The following is a 23648-nucleotide window of genomic DNA, read 5'->3' on the forward strand; positions in this document are numbered from 1 at the left end:
CTCAGACATCTTGGAGAGCGGCTCTTGGCTTGTGAAAGGCATGTCAGGATTTTACATTCAATGGCGCGGGGTTTTGCACCTTCCGTCTGTGTTTTCATCTCGGGAAATAGAATTGGACAGGTAGCTGATAAGTGGCAGGGAGGGGAGGAGGAAACAGATGACAATGACAGACATTACACGCTGTCGAATTGAGTATATCGTGTCTGTAGGACCATGTGCCCACCTGTTCCATCAACATTCTGTCAGCATTAACCTCCCTGTTCAAGCGCAGCCCTGTGAAATCCTATTTTCAAATGTGTCATGACATTCATATCATAGGAATGAAACAGAAAATGTTTAACCTTTACCTTACGATTAGTCTACTATCTAAAGCTGCGGTTGTTAGTGTTATTTCCCAAGAAATACTGTGATTATCCATAGTGCTATTGATGTTTTTTTTTTCGGGGGGTGAAGAAACTCCTATCTTTTGTTGTGTCTCATTGTCTTGCTTCTCTTTCTTGCTCTCTCTTTCCCTCTCTCTTTCTCTTTAGAGCTGAGTTCTGCATCTATTGTACAACACTAATGAGAATGTATTGATCCGGCGGAGCTCTGCAGTATGAGTCTGCCTCTATAGGATATAAGGGCTTAAAAGGTGTACCAGTTAATCACCTGAAGTTATCACTGTTATTACTGAAGTACTCATTTGACCCACAGCCCTTCATTTAACTTTTTCGTCTTGGATGTAGTGACTGGGCTTTGCAACGTTTTCTCTGTTATAATGAAATATTTGTTTTGGTGAAAAGCGGCCTTTCTTTTGTGTGCACAGAGGGCTGTCCTGGTCTGTGCAATGGCAACGGCAGATGCACGCTGGGTAATAATGGCTGGTACTGCGTTTGTCAGCTGGGCTGGCGGGGAGCAGGCTGTGACACATCAATGGAGACAGCCTGCAGTGACGGCAAGGACAATGACGGAGGTACAACACAAACAACACGCTCCCTTGACATTTATTATGAAGATTTAACATAGTCTTTGCTGGGGTCTCTTCTCTTCTCTTCTCTTCTCTTCTCTTCTCTTCTCTTCTCTTCTCTTCTCTTCTCTTCTCTTCTCTTCTCTTCTCTTCTCTTCTCTTCTCTTCTCTTCTCTTCTCTTCTCTTCTCTTCTCTTCTCTTCTCTTCTCTTCTCTTCTCTTCTCTTCTCTTCTCTTCTCTTCTCTTCTCTTCTCTTCTCTTCTCTTCTCTTCTCTTCTCTTCTCTTCTCTTCTCTTCTCTTCTCTTCTCTTCTCTTCTCTTCTCTTCTCTTCCCTTCCCTTCCCTTCCCTTCCCTTCCCTTCCCTTCCCTTCCCTTCCCTTCCCTTCCCTTCCCTTCCCTTCCCTTCCCTTCCCTTCCCTTCCCTTCCCTTCCCTTCCCTTCCCTTCCCTTCCCTTCCCTTCCCTGAGAATACCTGTGGATATGATCAGACTTTCCCTGTGAATACATAAAACCACTTGTAGAAGAGTGAGTTGGTTAGTAAAAATCATAGGCTTCATGTTCCCCAAGCTAATAGAGAGACATACCATGTCCAGGTCATCTAACCTCCATTTCCCAGCAAGCATCAGTATAGAACCGACCTCCTGCCAAGCCTCTAAATCAACGGTAGCCTCGTCCTGTCACGAACCGCACTGAGCATGAAACATGTTTGTACTTTACAAGGAGATTACATAGCATGCTTCTGCTATAGTTACCAAATGCTACGTTGTAGCACTGGCTATCATTTGATATAGTTACAGGCCTGGTGTTGTTACTATCCTAAATAATCACTTTTTTAGAGATTGACAAGAAAAACTGGTTGTGTTTTCCACACTAGTAGAAAATAACAAAAATACACACACAACTAAAATGATGATGATAAATCATAGAATTCCCATTTAGAACACATGCGCTAGAAGTAAACTAGTGAACTGGCTGTCTTATCACGACGACTGAAACAAGCAGTGAGGTTTCCACCAGGAGATGTTATATTTTTATAATCTAGCCCATCTGGTCAGAGAGGTTTCATGAAGTAAAGTGAGAGAGGAAGCGAGAGAGATATTACAGAATAAGGAATGACCCACTTCAGCACATTAAAGGGTTCCTCTCAGCGTGGCCTGAAGTCCTGAATTATTTCTGTTGAATTACAGGAGGGAGAGGCTGGACTGCTTGTAGAGGTGTGGGAACTGCTGGAAAGAAAAAAAGCATGTAGGAAATAAGAAGCAAGTCTAGCTGTAACTTACAGCTGTAACTCAGCTGTAGGGCACAGAAAGCCATCCAACGTAGACAGTTATTTGTTAGAAGTTTTTGAGACCCTGCTAACAGTTTGCCCATGTTCGTCTTGGGATGATGAAATCTTTTTCCTCTCCTTTAAAGATATCGACCTAGGGGAATGATGTTAGCTTGGACAAAATAAGCATGTTCTGCAGGTTTTGAACATTTCTGGTAACCAGGTCATAACAGATCTAGTTTCTGGAACATTCTGTGGTGACCACTGGAGGAAGGTGGCTTGATTTGTGTATGATAGCCTAATGAGACACTACAGTGAGTGAATCTGTAAGTGTGGCACCTTGGACAAGGTGGTCTACCTCATCTGACCACAGGAAACCAAGTCCACAAGCTGGTAGTCCATCAGATTTTGTCCTGCTCGGGAAAATGTGAAACCAACCCCCATTTTAGATCAAGACATTTAACTAGGAAAGAAAAACATTTTTACCACTTACAACAAAATAAGTAATTTTGTGCGTAGAATCTTGTTAATGGAATCTGGTTTCTGACACTACATTACAACTATTTAAAAAAATTAAACCTCTACCCTGTCCTCTCTCCATCAGATGGGTTGACAGACTGCATGGACCCGGACTGCTGTTTACAGGCGTCATGTCACACTACTGCTCTGTGTGTGGGCTCTCCTGATCCACTTGATATCATCCAAGAAACCCAGATCTCTTCCAGTCTGAGCACCCTGCAGTCCTTCTACCAGCGTGTTCGCTTCCTGGTGGGCCGAGACAGCACCCATGTCATCCCTGGCACCAACCCCTTTGATGGCATGTAAGTGTACCAGTAGTAATGTTCACAATTTTTCACAGTTTCTTGCAGTTTAAGTTCTTTTTTCCATACTTATCCCAAATCTCAATCCACTGTAGTGGTAATATTTAGATCAATCAGTAACTATAAGCAGATGCTGTCAATCCATCTACAGCGCTTGTTCCTGTAAACAAACAGGGCATGGGGCTCATCCCAAGGTGCCCCAAAGATGTTTCATATGAGAGAACAGTGCTGTCACTATGTTCTCCCATGTGACATCTCAGCTTTTGCCTCCATTTTGTGGCATTCCCTTTTTATCTGTAAACAATACCTAGAGTGAACATCACTTTTGCATTTGCATCCCACTCATGCACTGGTCTCGTTTCTCTCTCTCTCTTCCTATTCTCAATTGAAATGAGCACACAAGATGCTACTAGAGACTTGGGAAAAAGTTGTGCCTCCTTTGAAATGTCGTAGAGTATCCCCGCATTTCCTTTCATGAAAGCAGAGCTGACATTTCAAAGGCAAAAATGAAAACGTAACAAGAAAATGAGCATCTTTTCGTGCTCTCCACGGAGAATGTCTCTAATGGTGTCGCCCAGGGTGCGTCAATGTTTTGATTCTTATCTCCATAAGGCATAATTTGCCGAAGAGGTCTTATTCTGTTTTTAGGCCTTGTCTTGCTTCATTTCTTTGAAAAATCAAGTGGGAATTTCTTTGGATCAGTGAGCAGTCCTTTCCTGAACATGAGCAGGGTATTGTTTTTTTCCATCTCTTAAATGGCCATTTCCCACAGTTCAGCTCTGGACCGAATGGCCTTTTGCGTTGTGTGACTGAGCCTCTGGCAAGTTCGAACTCCCTTTGTCTAATCTGCGCAATCCTAATGAGACTCTGATCACTTCAAAGCTGTCCAGTGCTCTCCTTCATGCACTCATTTCCTCTGTCCTATCTGCCAGACGTTCTTCTGTTGCATAAATCACGCTGCCCTCAATCAACTTGTGTCACAGTGTCCAATGCGCATAACCTCATGCAAAGATGAAACATTGGACTTTGTTTGATATCGCCTTTTGTGGACATCTCAGACGGTATTCATGAAATGCTCTTGTAATACCATGTGGCATTTTCCCAAGGTGACATTTTTGCAACGCTCGGTAGGGAGTCTCCCGATACCCTCTTCATTATTTCAAGATGAGGGTCTCGGCCTACCCTTCGTCGTCATCATCTCCCAAGAAAAAAAAAAGAGGCATAAATAAATAAAAGCTTTAGAAGTCGGCCACCAGCCGCAAGATCGGAGACCTCGATTCACCTAAAAATATCAAGGCTGATATATTATTTATTACCTCTTCATTCCGCCGCCTACTGACAGATATGAGAGAGGCTGACAGCAGCCCAGATGGACCTTTTAGACACAGCCACAGTCAGTCTAAAAGAGCCCCTTGCCATCACCTGATCAGGCCTTTTTATTGATTCCACAACCACCTCTGCATGCTAGGAGACATGTCAGAAATGCACATCTGACATGATCGACCACAAGAAAGCAACATGGATGGGAATGATCAAAGTCATCCCTGTTTTACAAGACTCACCTTTATGGAACTTTCCAAATATATAATTATTTTATAGCCTTTACAGCATGTGCTCTGTTTATCTGCACACCGTGGATCCCACAAAAGAATAAATGTGCTTGGCTGGAGATGCACTTGGGTCAAGTTGTTTGCTTGCTGCATCTGAGTGTACTTAGCCCCTTTTACCATCGTGTGGAAATGGCGTAGGGGGGCGGCCTGAGATGGCCCATTATTTCTCTCCATTTAGCCTGTTTAGAATGTTGCAGTTTCTGAGAAAGGGATGAATACTGATGTACTGGGCTGTACATTTGTAAAATGAACAAATGTAATTTAAGAGAGGGGGCATGTTTATATTTAGCCCCTTTTACAAAGTTTTTAGGTAATTAGCAGTACTCACTAATCGTGCCATGTTTGTTTACAGGAAAAAAGGCTGAGTGGATTTACAGCAATTGGTAAACAGTGCTTTTGTGTTGTTCCTAATGCTTAGCAGTGCCCTGACAATGAGTGCAGTGGTTAGTTTTACATATGCAACTCTAATAGTTAGCATTAAAGTAGTAAAGAAGCTCGCTGCACAAATTGTTTAATAATTTAGCTTGAACAGCCTTAGTGGGAGTTTTAGGACCAGCTTAAACCATTTTAAGACCAGCTTAAACCAGCGCATGACCATCTAAGAACCAGCTTAAACCAGCTCAAACCCACTGTCATGCTTCAAAACATTCAGACCCATAGATTTATGTGTCATTAGCATCTGTTTCAATGAGCCACTATACAAAAGCCATCCGCCATATTAGAGCAGTCAAAGCCGGTCCATGAACCTTCGAGAACAAGGTGACTGCAACCGTAGTTAGATGCATTTATGAATATCCATTAGGGCTGTCAAAATTAATGTCCTAATAATAAACATACATTTGAATAAAGCATGCATATTTGTCTATACCCATGTTGATTACAGTTAAAAACGTAATTTAAACTTAGTTTAAGATACATTTACAACTGATAAAAATGTGCTATTACGTTGTGATTAATCATGAGTGAACTCATGACAATCATACGATTAATCCCGATTAAATATTTTAATTGATTGACAGCCCTGATATATATATATATATGAAATCATCAGCAGATGTAACAAGTAGGGTGAAGGGCGTCAGCTAACATGACAGTAACATGACATTAAAAAGTAAAAGTAAAAACACTATAGTAAAAACATGTAATACTGAGTTTAAAACACATTCTCATCTTTGGAAGTTTATCCCATTTCTTCTGGAATTTAAATCTTGGTGGTTTCACAACGAGAAGCTGAGCAATATCGTGGCATCATTGATTCTTACTGTGAGTGATGACACGCTGACCATTGTAAGATTGCGGTGTCATCTGCGCGTCTCTGTCTACATATACATATCTATGTTCAGACCACTCTGTATGTAAAAAAATTTGTATAACACGTCCAGAAGCTGCCTCTCAGGACAGTTTAGCATGCTTTCTTTCATAGTTATTTAAGATGTCTTTTCTAATATCAAGTCAGACGTGGCCTACAATTTGCCTCTATACTCTGAAATTACACGGTTGTCAACGCAGTGCTGACAGGGTGATATGTCTGTTGTTTATAAACCTACTTTGCGCGTTTCTCTGCTATTCCAATCTTGTTTGACATGGGGTTTGCTGAATATATGAACTTTAGACTTTTAGTCTAGACCTCTTCACTGTTCCTCCTTTCTCTTTTATCTTCTTCAGATCTGTTTAATGTCAATATTTAAATCATTTGTCGTGGACTTGTTCAGCTCAGCATATTTTGCCATGGCTCAGAGCCGACAGTTCCACTCACTGCACTCTGTGAAAACTTGCGTCGCTGCCCCTTCTGAAAGAGAATACTCTAAATCAAACTGTCACTTCGAGCAGTGTTGTAGATAGACAAAAGCTTACACATTATATCTCTCTCTTTCTCTTTTTCTATCTTTCCACCCTTTTATTTAGGGATTTTTCTTTGTCACTCCCTCTCTTTTCGACTTGAGTTCGCTCACAGTCTGATAATAGTCATTGCGGGGCTGTGCACTTGTGCGCTATCTCTGCTAGCTTTGTTTACAGGGACGTAGAGCCGAGCCAAGGACTGCTGAAGGTGAGAGGCTGCTTAAATTAGCATAAAGTTAGCCTCCCTGGGACAGGGATATTGTTGGGTCTGTGATCTTGCCTGCAGTAAGGACAGGAAGGGGCCAGCCTCTTACACACCATGTTAATTGTTCCGCTACCTGGCACATGTTTAATACCCAATGCCCAGTACACAATGTTAAATCTTAGGCTATCCAAAATGAAAGATGACCAATCATCACGATTTCTGTGGTCGAGGCTTCTAAACAGTGGTCGTACAGTGAGAGAGGTTCAAACGGTCACGGTCTTGCAACCAAAGATAGCAAAGCCAGTGTCAGAAATTTAGCAGGATTATCTCAGTGTGTTTGCTGCTATGACCTACATCAACTGACTAGCCAATAAAAAATGCGACATGAAAATGGCATATTGATAAACGCGACATGGCTCTAAAATTCAGAACTGCACTGTAAAAAATCATATGTTCAATTTGTTATGACAACGTGTTTTTATATGGTTTTAAATAATCAAAATAAGTTAAGAAATGTTCAACTTTTTTTAATAAGTTATACAAAATGCAACTCATTTTTTTAAGTCAGTTTAACACAATCTTAACATAAAAGTTGAAATAACTTAAACAACCAAGTCGATTGTACTTAAAAATTTCAGGCTGTGACATTTTTTTCTTTTTTCTTTTACTGTACTTGCCTCAAGCCACACTTACAAAATATCAAGCCTCTTTTCTCTTGCTATGACCATGTCCAGATTGTCTTTCTTCACTTCTTCCTCTATTTTATCAGTGCACATAAAAACCACAGTTGTCAAAGTATGATTCATCTTGCTCTAGTTGAAGTTTTATTCTTCTAACTTTCGTATATGATTCAATTTTCAGTAGACTTGAATATCATATTTACATTTCTAGCCCTAATTGCAACAATTAACTGCATGTATCAATAAAACATATAACTCTGTTCATCTAAGTTGCAGACAAAATGTATGAATAGACATATTTAGGTAGTATTTTTTTTTATCCTTCATGATCTCCAGCCTGAACAGCATGAAGCCTGATTAAAAATCTGTAACACTATGAGTCATAAGTCGTGTGTAGCAGGGAGTTGTTTTGTACTTGTTCAGGATTTTAAGAAACTGTGTTTGACTTTTTCATATCGATCAGTAAGCCGGAGCTCCCGAGGCAGACAGATAACATCAGATAGAGGCAGTTTCAAGCCCAGATATCTGCTGTGACTGAAAGCACTCATACCTTCGCATTGTTCTCTCAAACAGCAGGAATGACACAAACACTATTCCATTTTATTGTCTGTTATCTTTTGCTTCTCAGACAGGAAACCCTGTGGAGAATTCCTCAGCTGTGGGATTCATTTAATTTATTATATGTGTTTACAAATAGCATCTGATGCTTTTCTACAGTGTAACACGACACTATAATTTTCTTTTTTTTTAACCCCGCAGTCATGCCTGTGTTATCCGGGGACAAGTGGTGACTTCAGATGGGACTCCGCTGGTCGGTGTAAATATCAGCTTCATTAACAAACCAGCCTATGGGTATACCATCACCAGACAGGATGGCAGGTAGGTTGCAGCATGGGATGAAATGATATTTAAAGATTTGGGTCAGCAATTAAAATGATATATGCAAATTAGATATTTTTCGTGTCACCATCATTATACATGCACCTTTAACCTCCATCTGTGCACTCTAACTGCTTTCTTTAGGGCAGAATGGTGTATAATGTGCTGGAGATTTTATCCCCAGCACACCATAGCGCATTTTGCCTGTTTGCTTGGATGGTGCTTTTTGTAGCCATAAAAATAAAATCTGCCTGACTCTCTATTTTTCCCTCGCTTTGCTCGTAAACACATGGTCTCCCTCCCACAACAGCCCATCAAGCCATGCAAGAACAGACTCAGTGCGGCATGAAATCACCAATGCACCTGTGTGCTTGCTTAAAAATGGGGAAGCTGTCTTTAATGATTTTGTTTGATTGTGCTTAGTACTATACTGGTGCCTTTGCTTTTTCTTTACTTCCAAAGAGATCCTTCCGCTCTCTCCATCAACCGCTAGAGTCGGATTGACCAAGTAACATGCAGTGGATATTCATGTAATACAAAATTTAGCCTAAAGTCAGACTCTGGAAATCCTAAAAGCCATCCATTATACATCTGGCTTGATGTGTTGAGAGTCACTTACGCAACCCTCCCTCCCTGAAGGAGCGAGCCGAATGCTGTGTCACGTCATCAAGAACCACTGAGCTAAAGGCGATAGACATAAAAGATGTCATGTGATTATGCAGTGGAAGTGACACCGGTGTAGTGAGAGATTCAATCCCCCTTGCGCCCAAAAAGGGAGTTTGTAAAGCCTGTTCAAAAATGTTGCATTATTGCATTACTGTGTTGTAAATAATTAAAAAGGTTCAACATCTGTTCTAAGACTGTTGTGCTAAGTTGTGCTAAAATGTTCAAAACTAACTTTTTTTAAATAATTGTGGCATTGTTACTTTGAAATGTTCTCTGAACAATTGGAAACAAGTAACAAATAACATTTGAAACACATTAGGCGAACATCCAACTAAAACAATTCAGAACATTCCACAATGTAAAAAAATATTGTTAGTTTAACTTAAAAAAGTAAGTAACCTGGTTGCCTTAAATTTTTTATTTAATTGAAATAAAATATAAAAATTGAATTGATACAATGAAGGAAATTAGTTTAATAAATAGAAACTCAAAATATTATTGTATCTGAACCACATTTTTAAAAAAATGATAAATCTTTAAAAATTTGGCATATGTCACTGTGTCATCACAAATAAAACACACACAATTACCCAATTTACTTACAAAATCTTTTAATAATATTTGAATAAATGTTGTCGATTCTCAAAAATGTACATTGTATTAATTCAAAAAATTTCAATGAACTGATAAATTTAAGGCAACCAGGTAACTTATTTTTGAAATATTTTTTAAATTGCATTAACAATGCATAAATAACATTTGTGTGCGTTTTGATAACATTATTAAAGACCATATAACATTCTACACTTCATATTCAGCAGACACATTTTCTAAAACAACTTAAAAATGATTATACATACCTGATTATGTATACTGTACCGAATTAACAATGAATAGCTGTATTTTTGTTCATGTTAACAAAGATTAATACACAGCTACTGTAACAAATGTATTGCTAGTATTGCAAATGTATTGCATTGCAAATGTTAGTTAATATTGGTTAAAGGGGGACTTCATTTAAATATGTCATTATTCACTCACCCTCAGGTTATTCCAAACCTGTATATGTTTCTTTGCTCTTTTGAACACAAAAGAAGATAATTTGAAGAATGTGGGAAGTGTTTTTTTCCCCCTTACTATAGAAGTAAATGGTGCCATAAAACGACATGGTTACAAACTTTCTTCAAAATGTCTTCTTTTGTGTTCAGCAGAACACAGAAATGTATCGAGGTAAATGAACCAACCTGAGGGTGAGTGAAAGATGACAGAATTTTCATCAGAATTTTCAACTATTCCTTTAATGCATTAACCAACCTTAACTTATGGAACATTATTAGTGGTAGCTACAAATAATAAATGGTACAAATAGTGAACAGGTCAGCAAGTCAACTGTATACTAAGATAGCAGGCTAATAGTTAATAGTTAGCTAAACTAATAGGTTTATCAGTAATCAGTATGCAAAGCTGTCGGGCTAATGAGCAAGTGGTATGCAAAAGTAGTTGGCTAACTGGTTAGCATGTAAGCTAACTGAATAAACTTAGAGCTAAAAAAAAGTTTATTTTGACCATTTATGTCTGGTTAATTAATGTGTTTTTTGCATACATATATTTAAATCATGTCTATGACTTAATAACTGAAGTAAATTAGCCATGGTTTTATTATAGTTTAAGTGTAGTAGCCTAACCATGTTTTTGTTTTTATATGACCATTTGTATAACCACAGTTTTACTACAAATTCACTATGGTTGATTGTGGTTACCATGGTTTAATGATGGCTATAATAATAACCATGTTTTTTTTTTGTTTTTTTTTTGTGGTTAATTTTCTGTTCCGCTTACACAATTTTCATTCTCATTTCTAACAAATCTGAGTGTGAATGTAATTGTATTTAGCTCCAAGGGCTCTATATTCTACTAACTCTAAAGGACAATCTTTCTGCAGTGTGAACATAGCCTAAGTTCAGTTAAAATGAGCAAAAGTGTGTGTCTTTGACCCGTTTGGGGTCTAACCCATCGATCTAGCTAACCCCTTTGGGTTAACACTACGTCCCTTGAAAGTGTGCACTGAAAGGCTGAACGCGCTAATAAAGTGTGTCACCCCTGCCTGAGGTGCTTGTGTGATTGATAACAAGCCTGTGAATCGCTCATCGATTGGCATGGCAGCCTTTAGGGCCATGTGTGTGTGTGCGCGCGCACCCGTGTCATGGTTTTATATGTGTGTGTGCACGTCTCTCAGCACATGTGACTAGCCGGCTAGCTTTTACTGCAGATTAGCGTCAGCTCTTCCGCTGCATAAAAATGCACACACGCTCTCTCTCTCTCGCAGACACTTCCCAACAAGCACGCTCTGTTCAAACTCCCACAGCGCACAGACAAATGCTCACATTTTAGCAAGGGCACGACAACAAGGGCAAAGCAGACCTTTGTTTATCAGCCGTGCCAATGAAAGCTCTGTGAATGGCCCGTTGGGATATGTAGTTGAATTAATGTTCAAGCAGCGTGAGGTGTGACTACAGATGCACACCGCGTCTATGCCAACCTCGAGAACAAAAGACACAGAGTACAGCGCATCGAATGGGTCCACATATCACGTATTGCTAATCGGCTGTTTGTGTTGTAGGCGTATTTGGCACTAAAGTGCATTTTTGCTTTCATGTCTACCGGAGCGTGTTGTAAAGGTGTGCCTCCTCATGAAGATCAGAGTAGCATTCTGGATTTGTACACATTCAGTCATCTAGCAAGCCGCATAAACGCTACCCTGCGTATAGCTTTTTCCTTTTACGTTTCTGTTTAGCGGCGTCAACAACAGAGCCCTCTGATCAGAGCGACTCTATATGCAGAGCGCGCGCTGCCATTGTAGTGTTGTTGTAAAGTTATGTTAGCGCAGACAGCTCAGATCAATAATACTTTACCCTTCCCTTAAATGTCATTTCCCCTCTCACCTCCTTTATCAAAGCGCACCGTTCCACCACACAACAAAGACGCTCGCCGGTGTATGCGCGGCCACTGCGGCGGCAAGGAATCTTGCCAGTTCATTCCTCAAAAGAGAATAACGACACCACCCATTCATGCTGATTTTATTAATGCAAATTCAAAAGCACAGTGTATTAGGCTGAGCCAGTAGTTCATTGTATTACAGTCACATTGTGTTGCTGCCAGATAAAAACCGTCCCAACTAACTGAAGCCTAGTCCTTTTCAATTGAATCCTGTCATTTAGCGAAACATAATGAATTACAACCTTTATTAAGTCTGGTTTTGATGGCAGTACAGAGAAACGGTGAATAATGTTGATTAAAATGTAAGTAAACGGTATTGTGAGATAATGAAATGCCATTGTAATTTCACTGAATAGGAAATCAAAACGCCATTTTTCAAGGCAGTGATGGTTGGCATACTTTAGCAAGTAACTGAAGTTAATGAATCAGATCGCTCTTTATTAAATTTTGATGGGTTATAAATGGAGAATTACGATGTGATGAGTATAGTAGAGCAACTTGTAAATGATTAATCTTTATGTTAAAATAATAGTTCACCCAAATATTAAAAGCTTAGAACAATGAGAGCATAACCTTGTTCTCGTATAAGGTTAGAAATCTGGGTTGAAACACTAAGTGGCTTCAGTGCAATTCACCAAAAAGCCATTATAAAAAACTAACCAAAAATCGAAATGTTTAACATGAGAACCTAATTTTTAAAACTGCATTTAACCATTTTTTTTTTTTTTCATAAACTGGGGCGTACAAGCAGTATTGTAACTTTTTCATCAGTTTTTAAATTAATTTTAAATGGAATACTTGTAGAAACACCAAGATCATAGGTTTGATTCCCACCGAACTGAACATGCATTAAAGGTCCCGTTCTTCGCGATTCCATCTTTCAAACTTTAGTTAGTGTGAAATGTTGCTGTTGGAGCATAAATAATACCTGTAAAATTATAAAGCTCAAAGTTCAATGCCAAGCGAGATATTTTATTTAACAGAAGTTCCCTTTCAAAGCCTACAGCGAACGGCCAGTTTGGACTACACCCCTGCACTTCCTCGCATGAATGACGTCACTAGAACCATTTGTTGACTAACCCTCCGCCCACAAGAACACGCACAATAGGGGGCGTGGTCTCATTGCTCTCCCACGTGGAGAAGAGCGCGCATTCAGCGCTTGCATCTCTCCGTTATGGTAAGAGGCGGGACCTTTCCGGGCAAAGTGTGCTAAGCTGCTGTCCAATCACAACACGGGAAGTGCTGGCCCAATCAGAACTTGTTACGTGTTTCTGAAGGAGGGACTTCATAGAACAAGGAAATCATCAGGCCGTTTTTAGGACAGAGAAAACAGCGCTGTACAGATAAGTAAATAGTGTGAAAAATACTGTGTTTTTTTAAACGCGAAACATGAACTCATGTTATATTGCACACTGTAAACATAATCAAAGCTTCGAAAACACGCAAAGAACGGGACCTTTAAAATTATAAAATTTTACTTTTTCAATTAATTATAAGTTTCTTCGGGGAAAAAAAGCATCTACCAAATGTAAATATTCTCTGAAGGTCGTTGAGAAACATTAAAAAATATGTAGGTTCTGCAAAAGCGGACAACAGTGACAGTTGTTCCTTGATAAACCGTGTCTAACTGAACATGTCCTGTCTGTTTCAGCTTCGACCTGGTGAGTAACGGGGGCGTGGCCATAGCGTTGAGGTTTGAGCGTGCTCCGTTCATCACTCAGGAGCACACCTTGTGGCTGCCATGGGGACGTTTTTTCGTCATGGACTCCATTGTAATGCGACACGAGGTCAATGATATCCCAAGCTGCGACCTGAGCAGCTTCACCCGTCCCATGCCCATTGTCCTGCCTGCCCCGCTGACGGCGTTCGCCGGGACCTGCGACGAGAGGGGCACTGTCGTTCCAGAGATTCAGGTGATGAAAACAGATCAGTACGAGCCAGCTTTTTGCTCAAAAGCGCGTTTTGTTTTGTTTTTTGTCTTATATTGCATATTCATACAATCAAAAAAATCTGGGGGCCATTTTGTAAAAATTATCAAAAACGCTGGCGGTGGCTAGCAACAGTTTGACTGGAAAACATTATATTACAAAGTTAAAGTATGCATGAAATACAATTTCACTTTCAATTTTTCAAACACTTACAATTTCATATATATATATTATTTGAATTTTATTTTTTACTTGTAATTCTTACTCAAAAATATCTTAACGCGATCTCAAGTGGCAACCTCCCCCAGTTTCTGTTGAAGCCCGTACGGAAGTAACTTAAACTGCAATTCAGAGACAGGCTCCAGAAGGGAGCAGAATCTCATTTAGCCCCATGTTAAAATGCCCAACTTTACAGCAGAAAAAAAACATGTTTGCAGTCTGGTACAAATTGTACTTTTGGTCTAAATGTCAAATTTTGCCCTTCATGACAACTTTGAGGGGGTGATTGTTTTTTTATTACTCCTTTGTTTACATTATAATAAGCCTCAAAGTTATGCATAATTAAGGGCGTGGTCACTTTGAGTGACAGGTGAATAGCCATTTATAATGATGTCTGTTAGTCATCGCGTCACCTCAGCTCCGCCCACGTCTCGCCTCTTTGTCCTGTTTTTGTTATCCGGGCGTGACGTGCGATGACGCGTTGCCAAGATGGCAACGGCCAGCTCGTCTCTACATTACGCTTCAAAACTGCACATCAGAACATCACGGACACTCCATATATTTTTTTTACAGTCTATGCTTGATATTCTATTGAAATGGCATCTTCTTTAATGACATGCTGGACTTCTCCAATCATAGATTCAGCTTAAACCCCGCCCCTTTCTTACAATTGGCTTTAAGCTCACATTCAGATCTGGCTCCATCTAATCAACAAACAATGAATTGCTCTGAATCCCCACCCTACTTTTTTTCTCAATTCGTTTTACTCGAGCAGAAAAACATAAGAATACATTTTGCTTCCATTTGGTCATGACTGAGATGCATTGTAAATGCCATTTTGTGTTGTATTTAAGAAGCTTGGTATTATGAATGTTTCACTCTATTTTTTGTGTTTATTTTTATCTTTTAAAACTAATGTTTAGTCTGACACTTGCAGACAGTTGAAAAGGGAACTGCTTTCTCAGACAGATGGGGAAAAAAACGTGGTAATTTGCCACAATTGATTCCAGGCTAGTGCTGGTTCGTAATGATGTTCTGATAGACAGCAGGAGCAGATATTGGGAAATGTACATCAGAAGGGACTGGAGGAGGCTCTGTCTCGGGTGGCAGTCCTGTGATTTTATCTCCTGTGTGTAATTGGGCAGAGATACACAGTCCAATTTACTACGCCAGACATTTTCTGAAGAACGATAATTACATTTAGACGAAAGCAGCATGGAGGCTTTTTGAGTCTGACTCCTGGAGGAGCTTCACAGTCGGTGCTGGAAACAAAAATTCTGTCTTTTGGACTTGAGTGACAGGTTTTTTGTATGCGAGTATGTTATTTTATATATATACTGTATATTTCAATGTGCACATATTTATGTGTATGTCTTTGAATACTGATACCTGTGTGCCACTTTCCTAATTATTTTGTCATCTCCTTTGGTTAACAAGATAAACGAGTCAGCCTCACACATGCATTTTGCTGTCTGGGCTATTAATATCGGCACAAATCTGTCCCATCCCAAATCTTGAGGTGGGCTATTCACACACACTTATTATACATATGCATCCACACACCCACACGCAGAGTTATCACAGGTTTACAAACAGATACGTCTATGAAGAAGCTTTTCTTATCAGTGTTTATTGACGCAGTAACGATCGGCTGTGTTTATTGGTCGCCTCTGTTGCCTGATTGTGATAAAGGGACACTGAGCGTTAATGAGAGGTCTATGTGAGCAATGAGAAACCTCTGAGCCACTGAGTCTCCAAACTGACTTCCTATGAGAAAACAAAGATGCTGTTAATGATGCCGTGTGACTTAGATGTATATATTGCTTTACACTGTAAAAGAGCAATACAGTGCTTTAGACTGTAAACAAAAAATGATTTGAACATTTCTGTATCACATTTAACCCCAAAATCAAAAGTGGTATTATGTTTTGCAAATTGTATAATAAGAATCTAGCTTATATCAGGTCTAGTCATATTATTAGGGCAATATTATTTAGCAATATTGTGAGAATTATGTCCTGCTAAATTTCCCCCCCCCCCCCCCCCCCCCCCCCCTTACATTACAATAATGAACATTTCCATGAATGAACTTATTATTTTTTATTCGGCAGTGATGCATGAAAAGAATCAAGTGACATTATAACATTCATAATGTTATAAAAGAGTGAGGTTTTAAAAATGAATGCTGTTATTTTAAACATTATATACATCAAAGAATCTTATCATGGTTTTCACAAAAAAAAATATGAAAAGCAGTTTTCAACATTGATAATAATAAGAAATGTTTCTTGAGCGACAATGCTTTCTGAAAAATTTTGTGACTCTGAAGACTGAAGTAATTATTCAGCTTAGACATCACAGGAATAAATAACTTTTTAAAATAAATTAATGTATAAAATATTTATGTTGAATATTCATACATATTATTTAACAATATTTCTGCATTTTTTTCTGTATTTTTTATCAAATAAATGCAGCCCTGGTTAGCATAATATAAAGCATAAACATCTTCTCAAACCCAAACTATAGTGTACTGCATATTTAATAGAATCTTTTTAATATAATAGCTTTTTTTCTTACTTTTTGAGGTAAAATATGGCCTAGATTCACATTATATATTTTTTTTGCACTGTATAATAAAATGTTTGCTGTGAAGAAATGAATTCATTCTCATTTGCGTATATACAGAAGATGCTAAATAATGCAAACACTTCTCAGCGGGGTGCATCTCCCACAAAATTAGAAGATTTGTTAATGTTGGCTCTGTTTTGTTGTAACTAATATCAACATTTTCACCTCTCTCCCCAGACCCTCCAAGAGGAAGTGTGGATCCCAGGGACAGACGTGCGTTTGGGCTATCTGAGCAGCCGGACGTCGGGGTATAAGTCCCTCCTGCGTATCACCCTCACCCACTCCACCATCCCGTTCAGCCTGATGAAGGTTCACCTCATGGTGGCCGTCGAGGGAAGACTCTTCAGGAAGTGGTTTTCAGCTGCGCCAAACCTTTCCTACGACTTTGTCTGGGACAAAGCAGACGTCTACAGCCAGAAAGTGTATGGGCTCTCTGAGGCTTTCGGTGAGTGCGGAATGAAGTGGCTAATTTCTCAAGGCTTTTGTCAGTCTCAAGTTCAACGTTTTTCCTCTTCACTCCTGCTAGTGTCCGTGGGTTTTGAGTACGAATCCTGCCCGGATCTGATCCTCTGGGAGAAGCGGACAGCCGTCCTCCAGGGATATGAGACCACTGCGTCCAACCTTGGTGGCTGGAGCGTGGACAAACATCATGCGCTGAACATCCAAAGCGGTGAGTTGGCACACAAAGAAAGAAGACTTGGCTGAAGACCCAAGTTCATTTTGAAGACAAAAAACATACCAAGCATGACGTTCTCTCAGTATTCCTGAACTCTAACACACACTCACAGTGTCCGGTGTGGTCTTGCGGCTATCAGAGCAGAAACGAAAGATGCTGCTCTCCGTGTTTTCCCATCGTATCCAGTCACGTTAATATGTAAATAGTGTGAGCTTATTCCATCCATTAGATCGATAAATATATATATATATATATATATATATATATATATATATATATATATATATATATATATATATATATATATACAAAAGCCAGTGTACGCGCCCATAGACCCTCCCCTTAAAGAAATCAGAAATCATAAGAGATGGCAGGTATAAATGGGAATGTTTCTCTCTCGTCTACTTGTGATCCAATTGACCAAAACGCATCTTAAAGGTTTAGTTCGCCCCAAAATGAATTTTTTTTCATTAATGTTGTCCCACACCCGTAAGACCACCGTTCATCCTCGGAACACAGTTTAAGATATTTAGATTTAGTGTAAGTGTATGCCCACTTGCTGTCCACGTCCAGAAGGTAATGAAAACATCATCAAAGTAGTCCATATGTGACATCAGTTGGTTAGTTAGACTCTTTTGAAGCGTCGACAATACATTTTGGTCCAAAAATTACAAAAAATACGACTTTATTCAGCATTGTCTTCTCTTCCGTGTTATTCAAATAAAGATTCAAAGAATCATGAATCATGATTCAAATCGCATGTCAAACTGTCAAACTGCTGAAATCACGTGACATTTGCGATACGAATCACGAATCAATCTGCTGATTTACGACCGTTTGATTCTTTATTTGAGGTTTGAAAACAAACGCGGAAGAGAAGACAATGCTGAATAAAGTCATATTTTTTTGTTATTTTTGGACCAAAATGTATTGTCGATGCTTCAAAAGAGTCTAACTAACTAACTGATGTCACATATGGACTACTTTGATGATGTTTTCATTACCTTCTGGACGTGGACAGCAAGTGGGCATACACTTACATTCAAAGGACTGAAAGCCCTCGGACTAAATCTAAAATATCTTAAACTGTGTTCCGAGGATGAACGGAGGTCTTACGGGTGTGGAACGACATTGGGGTGAGTCATTAATGAAAGAAATACCTTTGGACTGGGGTGATAAGTTATAATATTAATTTATACAAGATAGCGCTTTATATAATACAAATTGTTTCGAAGCAGCTTAACCTAATAAACAGGACAATTGTTAATGTTGTAAAATTCTTCAATTATGAAGCAAATTAAGTTTTAGCTAAAGCAGCTCTACAGAAGATAATAGTGGCTTTATTTAGCTCAATTTAATTCAGTGTTGTTTCTCTTCTGTTCAATAACTGTCAATTCAATTCAGCTATAAGCAGCTTTGCAGACTGCAGTATCATTATCCAGTTCAATTCGGTTCAAATGTTGTTCTCATACAATAGCGTCAGTGCAGTTATAACGATAATATCACTGAATATTAATTGTCTTTTAAAGCTCCAGCTCAGCCAGCCGAAGCTGTTTTTTCTATGACAGGACCTTATTGGAGTTGGCCAATTTTTCCACTGCTGCTGAATTGTCTCTGAAATCAGTGATTGCATAAACTGCTCCATTTGGTTCCTGTCAAATATTCTTCTGCCAGCGCACCGGCGCACTTATCTCAGTAAATGAGGCGTACTTGTTGCACAAGTGTTAGGAACGCAGGTGGCAGCTTGGTCTGTCACTAAAACCCAGCTCTGTCGACATGGGTACTTCCGGTAAAATTTTCTCAAAATCTCCAAGTGTCAACTTCCTCTTCCTTTCTCTTTTCTCAGGTGACTGTTTCAGTTACACTGAAGCTTCTTTTAATGTCATCATTTTAATTGCCTCTCCTTGGCTCCATACGTATGCAGTAATAGTTTTCATTTGTAGGCCTGAAAAGAACTTAACTCAACCCGTGCGAAATGAAATTGCTGACAAAAAACGGCCAAACAATTTTTTTCAGGCTCTTCAAAAGAAATGTGTAAAACTGAAAGAAAATGAGTGACATGACTCAAGCAAAATTGAAAACGTTTCAGTTCATACACCTGAATGAAACTCAAGCAGAATATTAACTGAAACGTTGTTGGGTTTTTTTGCCCTAAAACTATATTGACACAGAACATGCAAATACAACCTCCAAACATACTAACATCCGTCAGGGTTTGCGAAAAGTTTGTACATCTTAGCAATTTAATCGGACAAAAAATTATAATTGCTGCCCAAAACTGACCAACACATTTTGCCAGGCTCTGCAAATAAATAAATAAATAAATAAATAAATAAATAAATAAATAAATAAATAAATAAATAAATAAATAAATAAATAAATAATAAAAAGTATAAATAAAAAAGTATAAAAACTGAAATAAATTAAATCCCCCTCAAGAGAATTTTCAAAATTCAAGCGAAATTACTACATTTTCGATTGTACATTGTTTGTTTTGTGTACAAACGTTTCTGCGTGCTCAGCATGCGTACATGCGGAAGCATTTTTAAATATTAAAAATAAAAGGATTCCTCTCTGGGGAAGCATTCAGTGTTTCTGCTTGTAAATTCCGCCATGTCAATAGCAAATCCGCCATTGTGCAAGCACAACTGGCTTTTAAAGGGAATGGGAATGAGACTCTGATTGGTATATTGCACGTTAAGCCTAAAACTCACCCAGGACTCATTAAAACTGCACTATGTAATTTGTCAGTCCGCTAGAGGGCGCCTATTCAAAACAAAGGCGTAGTTTGATGACGCCAAGTTTGAGCTCAGTATCTTGGGACATGTGGTTTTCACCTCCCCAGTCGGGATATGACTCGAGCAGAAATCAAGTTCATGGATGCGATTATTAAAGTTACTGTAGTATGAAGCAGAGTAGGGCAAAGTGTTGAGGGATCTGAGCAAGGCCACTGGAGCGATTGTTCACAAACGCACTCCTCGCAAACAGCAGGACTTTTATTATGACGGGTCACAGTCGACGGCGCCATTTCTGCTTTCCCAGTCGTGAGTATGAGGTAACGCAGCTCTGTTTATCATATTAGATACATTTAAGTGTGTTTAAAATGATGTTATGACGTTACTCTGTGTGTTCACTTGTACACACTGATGGAAATGCCAGAAACCGAGGGTAACGCAGATATGACGTGATTGAGAGGCAAATCCCTCCGACGTCCTGGCTCCTTTATTTTCTCACAATTTACAAATAGTTGGAAACATTTGGGATATTGTAAGTACTCAACTGAACAAAATATATAACACTGGCCTAGTGGTTTTTGGATATGTTACTGCCAAAATACTACATAATGCAGCTTTAAGAGACAAGGTACAACCCTTTTGGACCGAACATATTTTTCCAAATGTTGTTTTTTTTTTGTTTTTTTTTTCAATGTTAAACTAGCAAAGTAAATTCGAACCAACTAAGTGCACCTGCGCCATGCGCTCAGATCGTTGAAAAAGAGCCCTAAGTCTGTGCACCAGCTCCAGTGAACCCACCCTTATTTCTATCCAATCAGCATGGACAGACTGAAAATGCTGCTTTTTAGCATCTCTTAAAACACAGCGTGGTTCAACAGGTGCTCGGGGAGAAAGCGGTACAGAATGAAAATTACTCGAAATTGAGTTTCATGCACTTTGCCACTCTGCCACTTTTGAATGGCGTTTGTGGCGAGCTGTTCAGCATCTGAGATTCATTGAGGCATGCGGTGAAGATTCAGATTGACTGCAATACAGATAATAAGAGGAAGTTCTTTCCTGCTGTGACTGTGGACTTTTACTTAGCTGGTTTCTGTACAGAAGCACCTGGCTGTGCGAGAGAAAAACACCTCCTTCCGATAAATTAATTCAGTTCCGTTTAGCACATCTCGGCCTGGTTATTTAGCGAAATCCTTTCTCAAACGCCAGCAGCCGTACTGTAGCTCTGTGACAGAGAAAAGCTCCATACAAATACATTTAATGTCATTAAATTTGAGCAGAATTGAATCAGCTTCAAAACCTCGGCTTCTCATATCCGACAAAACCTGTTGATTTACTGCCGAGTGAAGGTTGTTCTGAATGGATTCGGGTAGATTACAATGAATGGACAAAATGCTTATGGCATCTCTCTCTTTCACTCAGGTATCCTGCACAAAGGTAACGGCGAGAACATCTTCATTTCCCAGCAGCCCCCGGTCATCGGAAGCATCATGGGTAACGGGAGAAGGCGCAGCATCTCCTGTCCGAGCTGCAACGGGCTGGCCGACGGAAATAAGCTGCTCGCACCTGTAGCTTTAGCCTGTGGGTCGGATGGCAGTCTGTACGTGGGGGATTTCAACTACGTCCGTCGGATCTTCACCACAGGAAATGTCACGAGTGTCTTAGAGCTCAGGTTTGGCATTCTGCATGTGCATAGATACACAAACATTCGCCTACCCCACAAATGAAGGTTGCTTTGTAAATCGTATTAGATAAGTTGCTCAGAATCCAAAAGGCATCTTGGAGCTCAACTCGTATAGCACTGGATTGACGTTTCCTGTCTCACTTTAATGTTTGAACAGACTGAGCAGTATTTGGGAACGTTGTTTGGGAACTAAGTTTTCTTATCCCTTTTAAGCCCTTTTTTATCTTAACTCTGCAGAATTACATGGCTGGTTGCATTTTCATTATTTGCATTTAGCATTGTTTTTCTATAGCAGAACAGACTGAGACACATTTTGAGACACATGCCTAGTCAGCATCCAGTGTGTGAGCGATGCTGGAATGAATTCTATTTGTTGTGACGTGTATATATGCTTGTAGAGCTGTCTATAGTAGTATAGATTTACCACTCTAACCTTTTCTCTGTACATGAAAGGGATAGCTTACCCAAAAATGTCCCCCACCCTCATGTCATTCCAAACCCGTAAGACTTTAGTTCAACCCAGGACACAAATAAAGATGAAATCTGAGAGATTTCTGTCGCTCCATTGAGCTACGACTTTGACGCTTCAAAAAGTTCAAGTAAACACTTCGACTGAATCTGTTTATCATATCAAGTGATTGAGTCTCTTTAGAAAATGTGAACGAAACCGCTCGATTGGATTACTTTTACAATCTCAAAGCCTCAAAGTGGTAGTTGCGTAGCAGTCAATAGAGGGACAGAAAGCCCTCAGATTTCATTAAAAATATCTTCATTTGAGTTCTGAAGATGTACTAAAGTCTTATGAGTTTGGGATGACATCAGGGCTAGTAATTAATGACTGATTTTTGGTTGAATTATCCCTTTAATGCATAAATTAAGTACTAACTCTGTAAGCTAACCCTCTATTTTCCCACTTTCTTCTTTTCATGCTGCTCTCGATAAGTACAGAAATAAAGATTTCAGACATAGGTAAGAGCTTTTCTTAAGAGTAATACCATTTGTTATGATGAATGAACATCTCTGTACAGTTCTTTTTTTATGTACAGTTGGTTTTGTAGCCGCCTGTGGAATACTTGTACTCCTTAAATTAAGGCATACCAAGAAGTGCATTAAAACACATCCTATCCACCAGATAGCAATAAATGGGGTATTGCTACAACTAAGCTTTGTGTTGTAGATCAACAGAGAACCGTTTGATGCATGGATTAACTCTGAAAGTGGGTTACCGTATCAAAAAAAAAAAAACCTTAAAGAATTGTGTACATTGAGGAAACCAGAGTCAGGGCACATAATTTGAAATGTCAGACAGGAAGATGGAAAAGCGGTTACGAGCTTAGCATAAGACCGGTATCAGCGTTTTAAATATTTCTCGCCCTCAGGGGACTCAGCTTCCTTAAAGAATATAATTACCCACCCCTGCCCATTAGAAATACCCGTGCTGCATTACCCGCAATACAGCATAATATTTCAGCCGATGACAAATTACACATTCAAAGCGCTGTCGGATCTGAATACACAGTTCGTTAACATGTTTGATTTGACAAATGGCAGCATGGTATCGAGAAAAAAAAAAGAAAAAAATAACATCAGTCATCAAACTTCGATATAAGCTTTCAAATATTACACACATCCTCCCTGTGGTGCTGCGAACCCTTAATATAAGATGTGTGGCACAACCAGCCGTGGGTTTTGACAGGCGTCTGTGTGACAGCTAGCAGTATGATGCTCAGGTATGACTGACAGGATATGAGAGAGTTCCCGGAGAGAGGTTGGGTAAACCCAGAACCCCTGCGAGTTTCAAAAATGCCCTATCCTTCATGATGAAGTCTCCATTTAACCCTGCATCCTCAGGTCGTGACATTCCCG

The 23648-nt window shown here is 39.4% G+C and overlaps 1 protein-coding gene across 10 annotated transcripts in view; it reads left to right on the forward strand.

Annotated features, from left to right (window-relative positions):
• The window catches only part of tenm4 (teneurin transmembrane protein 4), a 294119-nt gene that overhangs the window by 209362 nt on the left and 61109 nt on the right, over positions 1 to 23648 (forward strand). For 8 of the 10 annotated variants that reach the window (XM_067450936.1, XM_067450931.1, XM_067450930.1 and 5 more), the window contains 8 exons: positions 806 to 952; positions 2820 to 3036; positions 8130 to 8249; positions 13564 to 13825; positions 16868 to 17135; positions 17217 to 17360; positions 21521 to 21770; positions 22731 to 22751. In XM_067450936.1, coding sequence (XP_067307037.1) covers positions 806 to 952; positions 2820 to 3036; positions 8130 to 8249; positions 13564 to 13825; positions 16868 to 17135; positions 17217 to 17360; positions 21521 to 21770; positions 22731 to 22751 — 1429 coding nt within the window. The remainder of the gene's footprint in view (positions 1 to 805; positions 953 to 2819; positions 3037 to 8129; positions 8250 to 13563; positions 13826 to 16867; positions 17136 to 17216; positions 17361 to 21520; positions 21771 to 22730; positions 22752 to 23648) is intronic. The other 2 variants (XM_067450938.1, XM_067450940.1) reach the window with 1 other exon arrangement.

Source organism: Pseudorasbora parva, chromosome 8 (assembly GCF_024679245.1).
Source record: "Pseudorasbora parva isolate DD20220531a chromosome 8, ASM2467924v1, whole genome shotgun sequence".
Taxonomy (NCBI): Eukaryota; Metazoa; Chordata; class Actinopteri; order Cypriniformes; family Gobionidae; genus Pseudorasbora; species Pseudorasbora parva.